Raw genomic sequence first — 17,114 nt, forward strand, 5'->3', positions numbered from 1 at the left:
TTGTTTTTAAAATGCACTAAAGTTGTTTATTGTCAGATTATTCCACGAACAGGTCAAAGGGATCATTATAGGCTCAGATTTTTTATAACATTCATACCCAGTGCTGTACAAATGAAAACAATCCCAGTAAACATGCCAGACCGTTTATCTGGACAACCAAAATAAGAAACATTTTTATTCTAGGTGAAAACTGAGATTTAAAATGATGGGCCCACCAAAAAAAAAAAAAAAAAAAAAATCTGTTGTGTACATAAATAAAGACCCGGACCAAACATGTAAATTTGTCCCCTGCTTCATCTTTTTCTGGCGGTTTGTTGAGCAACTCAGACATAAACCATTTCGTGAACATCACACATTCTGATAATTTACCCCTGCTGGCTGGTGGACCTTCTGTGGAGTTTCACGTGTGAAAAGATGGAAGGATGGTGGAACAAACCACGGATGTGTCTCACAGTTATAATTAATGGACAGGTTAATTTTTTAGCAAAATGCAGCAGCTTACAGAATGTTCACACTGCAGTGCAAAGACCTTCACAAACCTGGGTGATTTAACGACATTTAAAAAATCAAGTGTGATGTCACATTGGGTCGGTAACAGCAGTCCTGTGGCTGAACGTGACGCCTCACCTGGCTCTCAGGCTGAAGAAAGATGCAGGTTTAGACACAAGGATACCAAATGGTTCTACATAAAGCACAAGATCAACTTTCCAGACATACCTCATCATTTTAACGGTGCTTTCCAAGTCATTGATGGTGAACAGTTCAGCTGTATCTGCTCAGAATGTAAACACAGTGGAAAACATATCAAAGCCTAATGAGTTTCTTGTTTGAAATCTGCTTTTCTGCAGCCAAGATGCTGCACTCAGGTACTGAAGACAAATGGTCCAGCTGTGAGGAACATTGGGGTCCATGTGTCCTTTAACAAGCTTCCAATAACACTGTCATCTGTGTTGTATCGCTAAATCAAGGTACTCTCATCTCGTGATTTTCTCATTTTCTGAGATGTTTCAGAAACTCAGTCAGTCAGTCCACCCTGGAAAGGTCGCCAGTCCATCGCAGGGCAACACATAAACAACCAAGCACACACTCATTCACACAGCTAAGGGCAATTTAGAGTGACCAATTAACCTAACAGGCATGTCTTTGGACTATGGGAGGAGGAAACTCCTGATTGAATTTACCAATTTTCTTCTTCTCCTCTAAAGCTCAAACTAATCAAACAATTCCACATACCAACAGAGCAGCAGCTCCTCACAGGTTTAGGTAGTATAGATACTGACCACACCCTAACACTGTGCAGTCTTCACCTTCCAGTGCATAAAAGCTGTTTCTGCTCACATTAGTTCTGTGCTTTTTTCTACAGAAGGCGTTTCTGACTTGGTGTTTTTGGGTTTGCATCCTTTTCCTCGGTCCAACCCCCAAACTGCAGATGGCTATGCTTCCTGAGCCTGTTTCTTAATGAGCTCTCATGCTTACGATTATTTGAAACCGAACAGAAAGACAAACGAAACCCAGAACTCCACTATAAACTTTAAGGGAGCGAAAGGACACAGCAGCACTATTTCTACTGGCCTTTCCTCACTTCCACATTTAAGACGACCTTAGATTATATTTCCTCAGCGTAACATTTTCTGGTGTGATTGTTGATGGTTTGTGTGCTCATTTCCTGTACTTTGTATGGAAGTTGCTCTATTAAAGAAAAGTATTGACATTCTCAAATGTGGGTTGAGAATATAAAGGATTTCAGTATCTCTTCTGTTAACATTTATCGACAAACTGGGATTTCAAGCGACAACATGAAGAAGCACATATTTGCATCACTTTCTGCTCTAACTACAGCTGTATGTCTTCTGAGGTTTGTCTCCACCAGTTTTGGACATCAAAAGACTAAAATGTTTTGCTCATTCTTCTTTGTCAAATAGCTCAAACGCAGAATGGATGAAGAGGATCTGTGCATCTAAATTTGAACTTTGACTGGGCCATTCGAACACATGAAAATACTTGGATCTAAACCACTCCATTGTAGCTCTCTGGCTCTGTGTTTAAGGTCGACCTAAGTTTTTCCTCCAGGACTACCCTGCATTTAGCACCATCCGTCCTCCTGTCCACTCTGACCAGCCTCCCTGTCCCTACTGTTTAAAAAAAGTATGAAAGCATGATGCTGCACAGCAACCACCATGTTTCCAGGTTATGTGTTTTGTTCGTTTTCTGCTCCATATAGCGTTCTGCCTGGAGGCCATAAAGTTTTGCTGTGTCCGCTGCATAACTTGCGCAGAGCAGCAAAAAGGATGGCTTCCATCTAACTACTGTTCCATAAAGATGAGATATGTGGAGTGCATTGCTTATAGCCAATAATAAATAAATTTTATTTAGGGAAATTAAAGGGGGCTGAATACAATCGTTTATTGCCCTTTTCAGAGTTTTATTTGTAAAAATATTTTGAAAGCCATGTATCATTTTCCTTCTGCTTCACAGTTCTAATGTAAAACACTTCAATAATTTTCTTAATCAGGAACAAATGGAAAAACTGAAAAACAACCATGTGTAGAACAACACATTTTGTTCTGATATAAACAGCTCCTACCATCTTTGAGCAGCTTTCTAGCTAATGAATGCTCAACTTTAAGGGATGCTAACCTCATTACAAGTCCAAAGTAGCCTGAGATCCTCCAGTAGAGAGCGCTGTTCTGTGAAATTTCCACTTAAAATCTTTACACGGGTACTTACTATTGAAACAATTCATTTCCAACTCTTGCCTGAACTGAATGGCGATGAACACGGCGTCATGTTCATTGACCAAGTACAAGAAAATGGTTTTCAAAAATTTCTGTCTTACATATTTCTCTATGAAGTTGATTTGTGTAGCCCTTAACTGCAGTGTCGCAGCACATCACAGGCGCAGAGGGGACGATCAGTTTTAACACGTCATGAAACATTTCAGTACACTTGTGTCTAAACAACGTGATGAGAAAAAAAAATATTTACAGCATTAGTGATTTTTAAATAGCTTTAAAAACATAAGAGCAAAAAGCCAGAAACAGCGTCACATTTTGAGAAAACATTTCTTCTTCTCTGAAAGGATTTTATTCCTTTGATAAACGGTGGACTAGGAAACATTCAGGTGGCCGACTTTACTGTTCGTCAGACTCTTAGAGATAATCCATTTTAAAGGATCTAATCTGTTATAGGCCTGCGTGGTGGCTGCGCACATGTTGTATAAAAGTAGATATTCTGCTTTAAATTATTTTAAAAACAACATTGCATGAGATCAATTAGCAGCCAATGAAAGGCCGCCAAGGTCGTGGTCACGCCCTGCTGTCGAATTAGTCGTTGGGCTTCTTGCAGTTTTCTTTGGCTAGTCTCAGTCTGGACAGGATGTGCTTTTTGGGGAATTTAAGAGTGGTACACCCAAACTGGCTGACCCCCCCAGTCTCTCCAGGAAGTTTTTCCCGTCTCTGCACCCAGCTGCGCCAGCCAGGTTTCCAGCAGTACACGCTGTCGTAGAAGCGCGACCCATTTTCTCCGCCCAGCACATAAATCCTCCTCTTCCACCTAGCTACACCGCCTGCAGCTATCCGCCGAGGCAATCCTGGGAAGACAACAGGACTCGGAGCTCGGTCACTTCCACCACAGGCAGCCCCCCGTTGCTCCGCACTGACCATCACACCTCCACCAGTCACCTCCCTCTCCACCCCTGACCCCCTGCCCTCTCGGAAAAATAGAACGCGGCCGGTAGCGTCTAAAGTCTCCAGATTGGTGTAATTCCCGTCCAGGAACTTTGTGGTATCCCTCATGTATCCTCCGATTGCACAGACTCCTCCTCTCACTGCCACGCCTCCAGCGAGGCAGGTAGTGCCAGAGTCCAGCGCTACCCGTGTCCAGCAGTCGGTCAGAGTGTGATAAATAAGCACACCTGAATGCACTACAGCCCTGTTCTGTTCTAGCGTAGTTCCACCCAAGAGGTAAAGGCGTCCACGTAGAGCCGCGCAGGCAAAGGCTCGCAGAGGAAGCGGGAGCCGAGGCCCGGGACCCCACTGAAGTGTAGTCAGATCCAGCACTTCACTGGAGTCCAACAGAGCAGAGCGGTTACAGCCACCCAGGGCATAGAGGGACTCTCCGCAACCGAGCAGGCCCAGCATAGCGCGTGGCTGGGCCATCCCAGGCCTTTCTATCCATCTGTCCAACACAGCATCGTATTCATGCACGCCGGCAGATACAGAGCCTGTCCGGAGGATCCCCCCTGCTACAAACAGCCTGTCGCCCACAGCCGTGCACCCTGGACTCACCAGAGAACACAGTGCAGCTAGCTTCTCCCACTTCCCTGTCCGAGGATCAAAGCAGTCCACTGTGTACTCCTTCAAAGCTATATTTTCATCTTCCCTGGGTGTCAAGTCCACACAGACGATCTTTTTTTCAAACATGCCCTCCCTTGGTCTCAGAGGCCCCCCAAGGCCCTCTCCAGCCGCAGCGGGCCCCAGCTCCTGGCTCAAGCGTCGGCTCTCTTCCTGGGACAGTAGCCCTGGGCGCAGGTGGTGCAGCAGCGCTGGCATGTGGGCATAGCGATCCAAAGGTTGGTGCTCTGCCCAGCGGCGAGCCGCATCGTAAACCTCAGCCTCGGAGTCCACCCCGAGACGGTCAGAGCTCAGCAGGCTGCCCAAAGTGCCGTGGTCGAGCAGGAGGAAGTCTTTCTGCCGCGCCACCCGGGGGAAGTGCTGCGCAACCAGTCGCAGGGAGGCCCGCAGAAGCAGCTGGTCATGATGGGAGCGAGCCAGGGAGTACATCCCCAGGCAGTTCTCCACCGAGAGGTGCTCGAACAGAAACCTGGGGAGATTAGAAACAAGATCAATAAAACAGGATGGTTTATGAAAAACAAATGCATAATGTCTACACACAGTGCCTTGCAGAAGTATTTACTCCTCTTGATCTTCCACATCTTGTCACACTACAACCAAAACATTCAATATATTTTACTGGAATGTTTTGTGATTGACCAACATAAAGTAGTCCATAATTGAACTCAAAGGAGTTAGTTAAATAAAGTTTAATGCCATATTAGCAACAGTGGCCACATCATTCATAACATGGAATGGTTTAGGTCAAAGTTCATTCGTCTTAGAATGGCCCAGTCAAAATCCAGACCTAATTCTAATTGGGAACGATTTGAAAGTTGGTTTCCAGATGCTTTCCATTTAACCAGACTGAGCTGGAGCTGTTTTGCAAAGAAGAATGGGCAAAACTTTTAGTGGTTGAAGACCATGTCTTATTTTCCTTCCACTTCACAATTATAAGCCATTTCATGTTGTCTGTTACATTGCAGTAAAAAAATAAAATAAAAAAACTGAAAAGGGTATGGACACCTGAACCGTTGAGTCTAATTCCTGACACTATGAACCTTACCTGGAGCACAGGTCCTGGAGGGGCATGACCTGAAGCCGGTTGGCGGCGACAAACAAGTCCTCCGCCGTCTCCAGAGAGAGACCTGCCTCACCTGTGTACACAAACTGGATGACGGTCTCCATGACAGACGGTGTTACTTCCTCCAGACGGATCTCACTGAGGCGAGACTCCACCAGAGGGCTGGTGAACATCGCCCGGAAGTATGGACTCACAGCTGCTAACAGGACTCTAAGGGAGCGACATATTCATCACAAACAACATTTTTTGTGTTTAGTTAGTGGTCAAAATTTCTTATTTAATTACTTTGTTGCTAGGCATGGATATTATGATTCACATGATAAGATAACCTGGAGCAAAAATGCAACAGCATCACAGATTTAAACAAAAACTTAAAACAAACTGATCTAATGTGTTTAAATCACAAAAGCAGCCATTATTCCCACTGCTGCTAAAATAGAGTAAAACATTGATCATAACGCTTGAAATAATATTATTTGTATTGGTGTTTTTATTTTAAAACTCCACCTTAAAAGAATTAATAGGACTAGGATTAATACTCTCTGCATTTAGTAGTAGTTATCAAATACCTTTGTGCTGCATATTATACCCTTTTAGTTGAGCTATCTGCTGGGGTAGCCAGCCTGCAGCTTTACAGACATTTTGCTCGTAGTTTTAAAAGGATTATTTCTAAATAAATATTTCTACATTAAATTCCATAGCTGAGTTTGTCTTTCATATAACGAGGGAAAACCTTCCTTGAGCCAACTGACAAGCGGTGTGCAGCAACAGTTGGGGGAGGGGTGCATTGCCCTATAATGCATTCAACTGAAAAAACTCTTAGGCCCTCACTAATAGTACTTTAAACTGTAGTAGCAGAACCCGGTGGTGGACACCAGCAGTAAGGGATGCTGTCAAGCTGAAGAAGGAGTCCTATCGGCTGTGGTTGGCTTGTGGGACTCCTGAGGCGGCTGACTGGTACCGTGAGGCCAAGCGGGCTGCAGCCCGGGCTGTGGCAGAGGCAAAAACTCGGGCCTGGGAGGAGTTCGGTGAGGCCATGTAGAAGGACTACCGGTTGGCCTCGAAGCGATTCTGGCAAACCGTCCGGCGCCTCAGGAGGGGGAAGCAGTGCTTCACCAACACTGTTTATAGTGGGGGTGGGAGACTGCTGACCTCGACTGAGGACATTATGGGGCGGTGGAAGGAGTACTTCGAGGATCTCCTCAATCCTGCCATCACGCATTCCGTGGTGGAAACAGAGGCTGGGGACTCGGGGTTGGACTCTTTCATCACCCAGGCTGAAGTCACCGAGGGGGTCTGGTTTGGGGACCAGTGGATTTCGTCTCTTCTTTTTGCAGATGACGTGGTCCTGCTGGCCCCCTCTAGCCAAGACCTACAGCATGCGCTGTGGCGGTTCGCAGCCGAGTGTGAAGTGGCTGGGATGAGGATCAGCTCCTCCAAGTCCGGGGCCATGGTACTCGACCAGAAAAGGGTGGCTTGTCCTCTTCAGGTTGGAGGGGAGTTCCTGCCTCAAGTGGAGGAGTTTAAGTATCTCGGGGTCTTGTTCACGAGTGAGGGAAGAATGGAGCGGGAGATCGACAGACGGATCGGTGCGGCTGCCACAGTAATGGGGGCGCTGTGCCGGTCCGTTATGATGAAGAGAGAGCTGAGCCGAAAAGCGAAGCTCTCAATTTACCGGTCGGTCTACGTTCCTAACCTCACCTATGGCCATGAACTTTGGGTCATGACCGAAAGAACGAGATCCCGGATACAAGCGGCTGAAATGAGCTTCCTCTGTAGGGTGGCCGGGCTCTCCCTTAGAGATAGGGTGAGGAGCTCGGCCATCCTGGAGGGACTCGGAGTAGAGCCGCTGCTCCTCCACATCGAGAGGAGCCAGTTGAGGTGGCTCGGGCATCTATACCGGATGCCTCCTGGACGCCTTCCTCGGGAGGTGTTCCAGGCACATCCCACCGGGAGGAGGCCCAGGGGACGACCCAGGACACGCTGGAGGGACTATGTCTCCCGGCTGGCCTGGACACGCCTTGGGCTCCCTCCAGAGGAGCTGGAGGAGGTGTCTGGAGAGAGGGTCGTCTGTGCTGAGTCTGCTGCCCCCGCGACCCGGTCCCGGATAAGCGGAAGACGATGAGTACGAGTACTGTAGTAGCAATAGCATTGAACATTTTACAGGTAACGGACCCATGCATAGGGATCACCCATCTGTACCTGTGACACATGAACTTTTTTCCTTCAACAAGCAGTGTAACATCACACAGCTGCTGAGCATCCAGGAGCTGCTTTAAACCTAAAACACAAAGGGATACAGAAATTAAAAAGGCAGGCAGGGATGGAAGGAGAGACAAACAGGCAAAGACAGAGAACTCCTCACCATGGGTAATGTAGTCCCCCAGTGGGGTGGTGCTGTCATCAGGGAAGTCTTCCTCCTCTGAGTCGCTGTCTGAGAGAGGCTCTCCTCCTCCCCCGTCCCCGTCCTGCCATGGCTGGGGACGCCAGGTGACTGTGCCCCCCCGCACAGCGTTCATCTGAGGAGCAGACACGGCATGGAAACCCTGAAATTGTGCTTTATTCTGGTCATCATCATTTACACTAATGACATTTTTTTTTTTTGATTTACTTATATGTTGTTTCTTAATGATTTATCCAGCTTATCTGTTTATATTTATTTAAGTCTGGCTGTAAAAGACGCTCCTGTTGTAGCATCGGTTTACTGCTTTAGGTACCTTTGCTCTCCTTCTTGTTTCCACCGTGAAAGCTGTCTGGGCCACTCTCAGCAGAAAAAATAAAGAGGTTTTTCGGAGCAGACCGAGTGTAAAGAAAAAACTGGCGTGTTAAAGTAAACCTGGGAGCATTTGAATTTCCTCGGTCCTCCGGGCTCAACCGAACCGCTCGTCCCGGCCTGCAGTGCAGCCTCGTTAGGCTAGTTTCTGCTCATGGAGCCCGGTGTAACGCCATCCCCACCAACAGACCGACTTGTCTGCCTCAACAAGAAACTCTTCGACTCCTATTTAAAGATGAGTGTTTGTAACGCATATCCGTTCACTGAAACGGTGTCCCCCGCCCCTCCAGCTGGGAAGTGAAGCGGTGAAATGTGGAGTTTTTGTGGCTAGAAACGGAGCTCGGAGTTGAGCTTCCGCTGGTCGCTCTTCTCGTGTCTGAACCGGATTACCACAACGTCCGACTGCCGCTCAATCTGATTGGCTGAGCTTGCCTCGTGTTGATGATCCGTTTCCTGTCAAACAGAAAAAGTTAAACAAAAGAGAAGAAATATTTATTTATAGCAAGCCTTATGTGACATCTACAGTACAATCTGTATTTTTTTTTAAAAAGCCTTCCCAATTTATTTTTATATTGTTTTGCTGAATTGTTTCCTATCTGACTTCCGCATCCGTGGTACATTCAAAGCAGATACGGAAAGTTTTCAGTCAGATATTTCAATAACAGAAACAAAATATAAAATAGGAGGCGGACCTCTAATAGTATATTAAAATACAATCTTTCATTTTTATGGTAAAAACGAATAAGTGGAAATTTAACTATATTTTTTTTTCATAACAAAAAACAAAATCAATGTCAACGTAAAAGAAACAGTTGCACCTCTGCACCTGAAGATAAGCTGCCTTTATTAACAATTTTAAATACCGAGCGAGAAAGGGGAGAAGAAATGCAGCAACTGAGGCAAATAGCCTCAGGATAGGGGAGGTCCTCCCTACCACCACACAGTGCGTTGCCCCATCTCAAGATGTGTTACCAAAGTCTACTCTTCATTCCGTTACGTCACACCTAAAAATAGATGGGTATTTTTATTATTGAACTCCCCAATGCATTAAAATTGCGCCAGTTTAAAAAAAGTATTAATTTACTCACCTAAACTCCTAAAAGTGTTGCAAATATATTTATGTTTATTCTATCATTCTTATTCATTTCCCTTTCTCTTCTGCTCTCGGTGGGGTCAGACGCTTTTCCACTCTCTCCTTGACCCTCCCCCATTTTTTGCCTTGCTTCAGCTTTTTGTCTATGTTCTTCTTAGAGCCTCTATTCGCATATCCTCCTAATTTGGTCATTATGGATTTGGTCAGCTGGTCTCTCAACGCAATCGATCAAATTTTCTCGACGGGAAGACAGGGTAAAGGGGAACCCTCCTGTCCAGACGGGACGTTCTTCTCCGGATACGCAATGGATTCCTGGCAGCAGTGGAAGATTGTGTTCCTGACAACAATGTCAGTCGAGGACGTGGAAGATTTGTACATAATTGGATTTCTGATAACAGGATTTCTGCTTTTTGGAGTTGGCGGTTACCTGGCTTATCGAAAGATTCATAAAACATTGGCAGCTGTTCAAAGCACTCCAAAGCTGCCTGGGATGTTTGAAAGGATCTTTAGAGCTCTCAGCACTCAGACTGATATGTTAAGAGAGCAGAATCACAAGCTGGATGCGATCCTTGAACAGAATCGCAGGCTGGCTGCGTTTCTCGGACTCAAAGGTGATATGATTTAATCTTGGAGAGTATGCTCAGGATCTACTGAAAGTACCAGAAATTTGGCTATTTGGATTTGAAATTGAGAATGCCAGTAAGACTTTGAAGACAGGCGGAAAATCACAGCCTGCCTGAACCAAAACATTTATTGTTTGTTTAATTCAGGCGCCCCGATACGGCCTTCACAGGCTTCTTATCAAAACATTTCTCCTGGATGTTCTGTAAATATGACGCTCTGTGAACTGAACTGTATGGCCGTTTGATAAAACTTCCATCTCTTTTTCAAGGACAATGGCACCTCCATCAGTGTTGACAGTCTAATTCTTTGCACACATGATCATACTTAAATATTGGCACCCTCACGAGTCCACCATGCCCCTGCAAAATCTTTGCTTATGTGTGTTGCTTTCCCATGCTCCTTATTTTTACCTAAATGTGGATTTCATTTCTTCATTTCTTCTCCTTTTCATAGATTTTTAGATTTACCAGTGAAAGGAAAATAATACAAGTTTCTTAAAAATTTGAACAAAAGCTGTTTTTACACCAGTGACTCATGCAGCTTACTCAGTTAGATCTCAGTGATTTCTTAGTTAAATTTCAATGGATGCAAATGACTGTTATTATGGGACTACAACTGTATTATACCAGCGAACCCAAGGATCTTTCTCTCTTAGCACAAGATGCTTTCCCTTACATAGAGGACATAATGATATAATTACCTCTTTAGATAGATTGGCTTAGAACCAGCTCTTACCAGTAAAACCCAAAGGATTATTAATGTTATTTGTATCATTGTAATGTTGGCCAGAGATTTTTAGATTTCTCAGAAGGATTCATAGATTTTTAGATTTCTTAGGATTGTGGTATCATTTGATTTGTTTTTCTGTGTCTCTATCTGTGTTTATTTTCTTTGTGATTGTATTGTAATTGTATGTACAGCGCTTTGAGTGTCTCGTTACTGAAAAGCGCTGTATAAACTTACCTTACCATACCTTCATTTATTTGTGTTTTGTTTTGTGGTTAAAAAAAGGTGAAACTACACTTTTGAGGCATACAGACGAAACAGCACCTTCTTTATTGTAACAGTATTTGATGGTTGCATAATTAGGTACCTTTCTAAAAATATAAACCAATGGGTAATTCTTTGTTTCTTTTCTGTAGAACTGTATGTTTTTAAAAAATTTTAAATATGAAACAGAAAACCAAACCAAACTTAAAGTTATTTTCAGATAAATAAATGGTTGTAATTTCTGTTTGATATTTTGGATGTGAAGACAAACAAATAAAAACACGTTTTTGTTTTTGACTACAGGTTTTTGCTGAAAAAAACTATTTACCAAAACACACATGGATAGCCTTCCAGAGTTTGACTTCTTAAAGTAAGACTGTTTTGTCCCTAACATACAAGATAGAGAAACTTGACTGGTAAATAAATACAAAAATCTCAGTTTGGAAATGTTATTTAGATGCCATGTGATTAACTCCTGTCTTCCCTGGGTTGTCTTTTTTTTTTTTTTTACTTTTACATTAGTTAGGTACCTATTTATTTTAACTTTTTTTTAATGTTTATTTGAATGTTAAGTAAGGCTCGACTTTATACAAATCTGTGAATACAGAAATAGAATAAAGATAAGAAAACATACACTATGAATTACTATTTTAATTTATTCCCCCGTTTTTAAGTTTGCATCCTTATACGAACTCGTAAACGTAAATGAGTGCTAAAAGAACCTAACAGAACCCTTGGCTGAGTAAAGCAGAACATTCCGTTGTTCCTTGAATGCAGCATCGCCTACTTGAGAAACATGGCGACCTGCATGGTTTCAAGAGTTAGAGGCGTCGCTCTGGCAGTGTTACAGCCGATAGGGAGACAGTTGTCCTCAAGGCGGAGGAGCAGCGGTGTTGTCCCGCATCGCCTCTGGCACGGAGCCCGGAGCAGTCTGTACGAGCATGTCCGTGAAGGCTACAGCGACAGGCCCGAGCTGGACATGAGAGCGGTGTGTGAGGAGACCGACAATGTCATCTCTAACGTGGAGAGCAGGAAGGGAGACCTGCGAGGGGACGATGTCAGGAAAATTGTAAGGCAGCGGCCGTAAACCCGTCATTTAAACTGTAAAAATGTTCTCTTATGCAGAAAGCAGCCTTGTTCATATGACACTGGCTGAGTTTTCACTTCATACAATGTGTTCAATTGGCCCTAGGTACGTGTGTGGCAGGAGCTCCAAGCAGTGAGGACAGAAATTTCTGAGCTGGAAGAGAAGAAAAGACGCATCAGTGAGACTGTCAAAACACTTGTGGTGAGGTTACTTTTGCAATAGTTAGACATTTTTTGGCAAGTATTTTCTCTCAACCACACAGGCTCAAATATATACATACATGTTTTACAACAGAATAGAATAGAAAGATCCTTTATTGTCCTTCAGTGGGGTAAATTCAGGTGTACCAGCAACAAAGTGACAGGCAAATGGAAGCATGCAGATACACACAAAGGTAAAATGAAATAACAAGAACTAAGAATAAGAGACTGTAGGGACTAATTTACAACATAACAAAATCATACCGTACAGTTATTAAGAATGAATAAGAATAAAGAAATGTGCAACTGAGTAGGGAAATATCACCAAATGTACAATACGGTATGTATTGTATAGGTATGTTTGTTTATAAAAAACAACAATGGCTTGTTTATAAGAAGTGGAAAAACTGTACATAAGCAACAGCAATCTCAACAGCTTATTGTGTTTGAGTTTGTTGGCGGCAGTGATGGTCATAAAGTCTTAGAGCTGCTGGGAGGAAGGACCTGGGATATTGCTTCTTTGTGCACCTAGGATGAAGCATTCTGTAACTGAAGGAACTCTACAGTTTTGCAACCGCTGGATGCATGGGGTGGGAGACATTGTCCAGCCGCGTTGTTGTTTTTGCCTTCTGTCTCTGCACCACCACCTGCACTGAGTCAATGGGGCATTCTAGAACAAAGCTGGCCTTCCTGGTGAGCTTAATTAACTGCTTCCTCTCAGCTGTAGATAAGCTGCTGCTCCATCATACAACATGATAGAAGATGGCTGATGTCACTACAGAGTCAATAAACATCTTCAGGAGCGTTCCACACACTCAAAAAGACCCCAGTGTCCTCAGCAAGTAGAGTCTGCTCTGACCTTTCCCGTAAAGAGCATAAATGGTGTGACTCCAGTCCAGTTTATTGTTCAGGTGAACACCCAGGTACTTCTAAGAGTCCACTATCTTAATGTCAGTTTCCTGGATGTTTACCGGTGTCTGTGTGGTGGGTCTGCACCTGTGGAAATCTACTATCAACTCATTGAATCACAATGCATTGATCCCCCGGTACACCACGTGCCATTTAATGTTGTCCGACTGGGTCAATGCAACAAGACAAAGCAAAGAAATGACACTACTAACAGCAACCTTTCACAAACAAGCCATGTTAATTCTAATCCACTTTTATACAACTTGACTTGCAATGAACAAAAACACTGGAGCTTATAGCTAAATCATAAAACATTTCAGGTTGCAGATGTGATGAACACTCATTCAGTAACTCATCAGTTAGCAGCAAAATGTGTTTTATATCATTAAAAAAAGCATAATAAATATTGGATTTAACTGTTATTTTGTCCTTCTTGATAGGATCATAAAGTTGAGTCTCTAAAATTTCTAATAATTATTTCCACAGAACCAAAGAGACAAGAAGGCACTCGCTAATGTAAGTGCAACCTCTGGACCCAAACTCTTCTGTTTACTCTAAATGACCCGATTGGGGTGAATATATATAGGGGTTGGACAATGAAACTCAAACACCTGTCATTTTAGTGTGGGAGGTTTCATGGCTAAATTGGACCAGCCTGGTAGCCAGTCTTCATTGATTGCACATTGCACCAGTAAGAGCAGAGTGTGAAGGTTCAATTAGCAGGGTAAGAGCACAGTTTTGCTCAAAATATTGAAATGCACACAACATTATGGGTGACATACCAGAGTTCAAAAGAGGACAAATTGTTGGTGCACGTCTTGCTGGCGCATCTGTGACCAAGACAGCAAGTCTTTGTGATGTATCAAGAGCCACGGTATCCAGGGTAATGTCAACATACCACCAAGAAGGAAGAACCACATCCAACAGGATTAACTGTGGACGCAAGAGGAAGCTGTCTGAAAGGGATGTTCAGGTGCTAACCCGGATTGTATCCAAAAAACATAAAACCACGGCTGCCTAAATCACAGCAGAATTAAATGTGCACCTCAACTCTCCTGTTTCCACCAGAACTGTCCGTTGGGAGCTCCACAGGGTCAATATATACGGCCGGGCTGCTATAGCCAAACCTTTGGTCATTCATACCAATGCCAAACGTTGGTTTCAATGGTGCAAGGAGCGCAAATATTGGGCTGTGGACAATGTGAAACATGTATTGTTCTCTGATGAGTCCACCTTTACTGTTTTCTCCACATCTGGGAGAGTTACGGTGTGGAGAAGCCCCAAAGAAGCGTACCACCCAGACTGTTGCATGCCCAGAGTGAAGCATGGGGGTGGATCAGTGATGGTTTGGGCTGCCATATCATGGTATTCCCTTGGCCCAATACTTGTGCTAGATGGGCGCGTCACTGCCAAGGACCACCGAACCATTCTTGAGGACCATGTGCATCCAATGGTTCAAACATTGTATCCTGAAGGCGGTGCCGTGTATCAGGATGACAATGCACCAATACACACAGCAAGACTGGTGAAAGATTGGTTTGATGAACATGAAAGTGAAGTTGAACATCTCCCATGGCCTGCACAGTCACCAGATCTAAATATTATTGAGCCACTTTGGGGTGTTTTGGAGGAACGAGTCAGGAAACGTTTTCCTCCACCAGTATCATGTAGTGATCTGGCCACTATCCTGCAAGAAGAATGACTTAAAATCCCTCTGACCACTGTGCAGGACTTGTATATGTCATTCCCAAGACGAATTGACGCTGTATTGGCCGCAAAAGGAGGCCCTACACCATACTAATAAATTATTGTGGTCTAAAACCAGGTGTTTCAGTTTCATTGTCCAATCCCTGTATATTTCATCTCTTATGTCTGACTAAGTTGTTTCTCCTGCAGCTTCCAGAGTACACCCAGGCTCTGCAGAGGGGCCGCGACATCCGCACCAGACTAAACCAGCTCTACCTTATAGACGGTGAACTAGACCAGGAGCACTACAGCCGAGCGCTCAGACTGCCCAACAACACACACCCTGATGTGGTGAGGACACACAGGCACTTAACAAACTAATCCCAAGCATTTCTAAAGAAAGTTTGGTTTGCAGCCAAAGTCTGCAGGGTTAAATTTCCCTTTCATTGTTGTTTATAAGCCAGTTGGAGATGAGAGCCAGGCTAGGGTGGTGGAGTTTATTGGACAGAAGGCAGGTGAGTGATGTGATTTGTTGATTAAATGGCTTTACATACTTTAATCTCATGCTTTTTATTATAGTAAATTGGCCTGCTTTGTTTGCAGCTTTTGACTTTAAGCCCAGAGGCCATGTTGAGCTCGGGGAGGAGTTGGGCCTCATCAGGCAGAGGTAAGGTAAATCCACCTTATGTGTTTTCACATCCACCTAATGTGCTTAATACACGTGTAACACATAAGTGAGAGTGTTTATAGTCCGTCTGTCATCTACTGCAGGCATCTGTCTCACGTCTCTGGCCACCGGTCCTACTATTTGAGGGGAGCGGGGGCCAGACTTCAAACTGCACTCCAGAACTTTGCCCTAGACACGCTGCAGCAACGGGTATGATCGTGTTTGGTAACACCACTTGCGATTTATGCAAAAGGATAATGAGTTATTATATTACAACATGAAAAACAGAGTGAAAGCTGACTTCCCTTCCTCTGCCGCAGGGCTTCATTCCCATGGTTGTTCCGGACATGATGAAGGGGGCGGTGTTTGTGAGTATCACCTCTCTGAGCCACAGTAGTTAAATATTACTTAATGCCTGCAGTATGAGCCTAATGATCACACATTAACCATCAATTGCAGTAATGCTGGTGGAAAAAGATCACATTCTAAGTGATACTTAAGATAAGCTATAAACTAATTTGGAACAGTATCAAGACCATGAATGTAGTCTTCACCTCTTACAACTGACACAAGTGGACTAACATAGTAATTAAACAAATTGTAACTTGTTTTCTATGTATTTCTACTTGTCAGTTCGCATTAAAGATACATTTTAATTGGTTGTCAGATTGCTTTAAAATGATTTCTAGGTCTATGTAACCTTTGTCCCCTGAGCTTCAGCTAGACGAGCCAGTTTTGAAAAGTCTTGGCCTTATTTTTGCAAAACTGATTTATGGGCTTTCCACATTTTTTTGTTGACCTAATGAATCTGGGTCTTTTCTAACAACTTTACAAGAAGGTTCACAGTTAAATAGAGACTGTCTTGGCTGGTGCAGCGTCCTGCCTGTGTCGTGTAGGTTGTTCTGCGCACAGTGCTTGAACATTGTTTTTCAAGTAAATCACTATTTGGAGTACTTGTCTATTTGACAGATTTTTAGTCAGTTTGTAAGTAGTTGTTTTTTTACACTCATCGTTGCTTCGTTTATGATTATTGTTGGTTTGCTTTTTCATCCTCTTGTGTTGTTTTTTACATAAATTAACTCATTACATTTTACAACCTTCAAAGCAAAAAGAGGTAATTTTATGAAGCATGGGAACAACTTTTCATATAAGTTTTGAGACAATGACCTTTCATTAAAAAAAAAAGGCCAGCCCAATTAGGGAGTATAATCAAAAGAGAGGTTGAACATGCTAAAATTAGCCTAGCACTTCCACAAACCTCTTATTGCCATTTATTGATGACTAAGTTAATTTAGACACAGTCAGAATATAAATGCGGACCCTGTAATACCGATATGTTGTTTGTTATTTTACTGGACTTTCAACCTGTTGACTTTCAAGCACATACATTCAGTGATTTGATGGAAGAATCCGACCGGGATTCGGTATCTAGCCAGGACTCGGTATCTAGCCGGGACTCGGAATCCAGCTGGGACTCGGAATCCGGCCGGGACTCGGAATCCGACCGGGACTCGGAATCCAGATGGGACTCGGAAATCCAACCGGGATTCGGTATCCAGCCGGGACTCGGTATCCAGCCGGGACTCGGAATCCGACTGGGACTCGGTGTCCAGCCGGGACTCAGAATTCGACCGGGACTCGGTATGCAGCCGTGACTCGGAATCCAACCA

At 43.8% G+C, this 17,114-nt stretch overlaps 2 protein-coding genes across 3 annotated transcripts in view; one reads left to right on the forward strand and one right to left on the reverse strand.

The window, feature by feature from the left end:
- Positions 1 to 8,610, reverse strand: si:dkey-260j18.2 (uncharacterized protein LOC325231 homolog). 2 transcript variants are annotated; one of them, XM_047392229.1, is made up of 5 exons: positions 8,133 to 8,610; positions 7,781 to 7,934; positions 7,618 to 7,696; positions 5,398 to 5,625; positions 1 to 4,821 (listed from the first exon to the last, which is right to left on the reverse strand). In XM_047392229.1, the coding sequence occupies exons 2-5, from the start codon at positions 7,932 to 7,934 to the stop codon at positions 3,324 to 3,326; spliced, it is 1,959 nt and encodes a 652-aa protein (XP_047248185.1). In that variant the 5' UTR covers positions 8,133 to 8,610; the 3' UTR covers positions 1 to 3,323. The 2 variants fall into 2 exon arrangements, with proteins under 2 accessions (XP_047248185.1, XP_047248186.1); XM_047392230.1 differs by having other exon boundaries at positions 7,781 to 7,961.
- The window catches only part of sars2 (seryl-tRNA synthetase 2, mitochondrial), a 21,937-nt gene continuing 13,165 nt past the window's right edge, over positions 8,343 to 17,114 (forward strand). Inside the window, exons 1-9 of the mRNA XM_047391603.1 lie at positions 8,343 to 8,459; positions 11,644 to 11,964; positions 12,088 to 12,183; positions 13,578 to 13,607; positions 14,988 to 15,128; positions 15,238 to 15,292; positions 15,381 to 15,444; positions 15,549 to 15,654; positions 15,765 to 15,812. Of these exons, the coding sequence (XP_047247559.1) occupies positions 8,343 to 8,459; positions 11,644 to 11,964; positions 12,088 to 12,183; positions 13,578 to 13,607; positions 14,988 to 15,128; positions 15,238 to 15,292; positions 15,381 to 15,444; positions 15,549 to 15,654; positions 15,765 to 15,812 (978 nt within the window). The remainder of the gene's footprint in view (positions 8,460 to 11,643; positions 11,965 to 12,087; positions 12,184 to 13,577; positions 13,608 to 14,987; positions 15,129 to 15,237; positions 15,293 to 15,380; positions 15,445 to 15,548; positions 15,655 to 15,764; positions 15,813 to 17,114) is intronic.

The sequence above is a fragment of the Girardinichthys multiradiatus genome, chromosome 18 (genome assembly GCF_021462225.1).
Source record: "Girardinichthys multiradiatus isolate DD_20200921_A chromosome 18, DD_fGirMul_XY1, whole genome shotgun sequence".
Classification (NCBI taxonomy): domain Eukaryota; kingdom Metazoa; phylum Chordata; class Actinopteri; order Cyprinodontiformes; family Goodeidae; genus Girardinichthys; species Girardinichthys multiradiatus.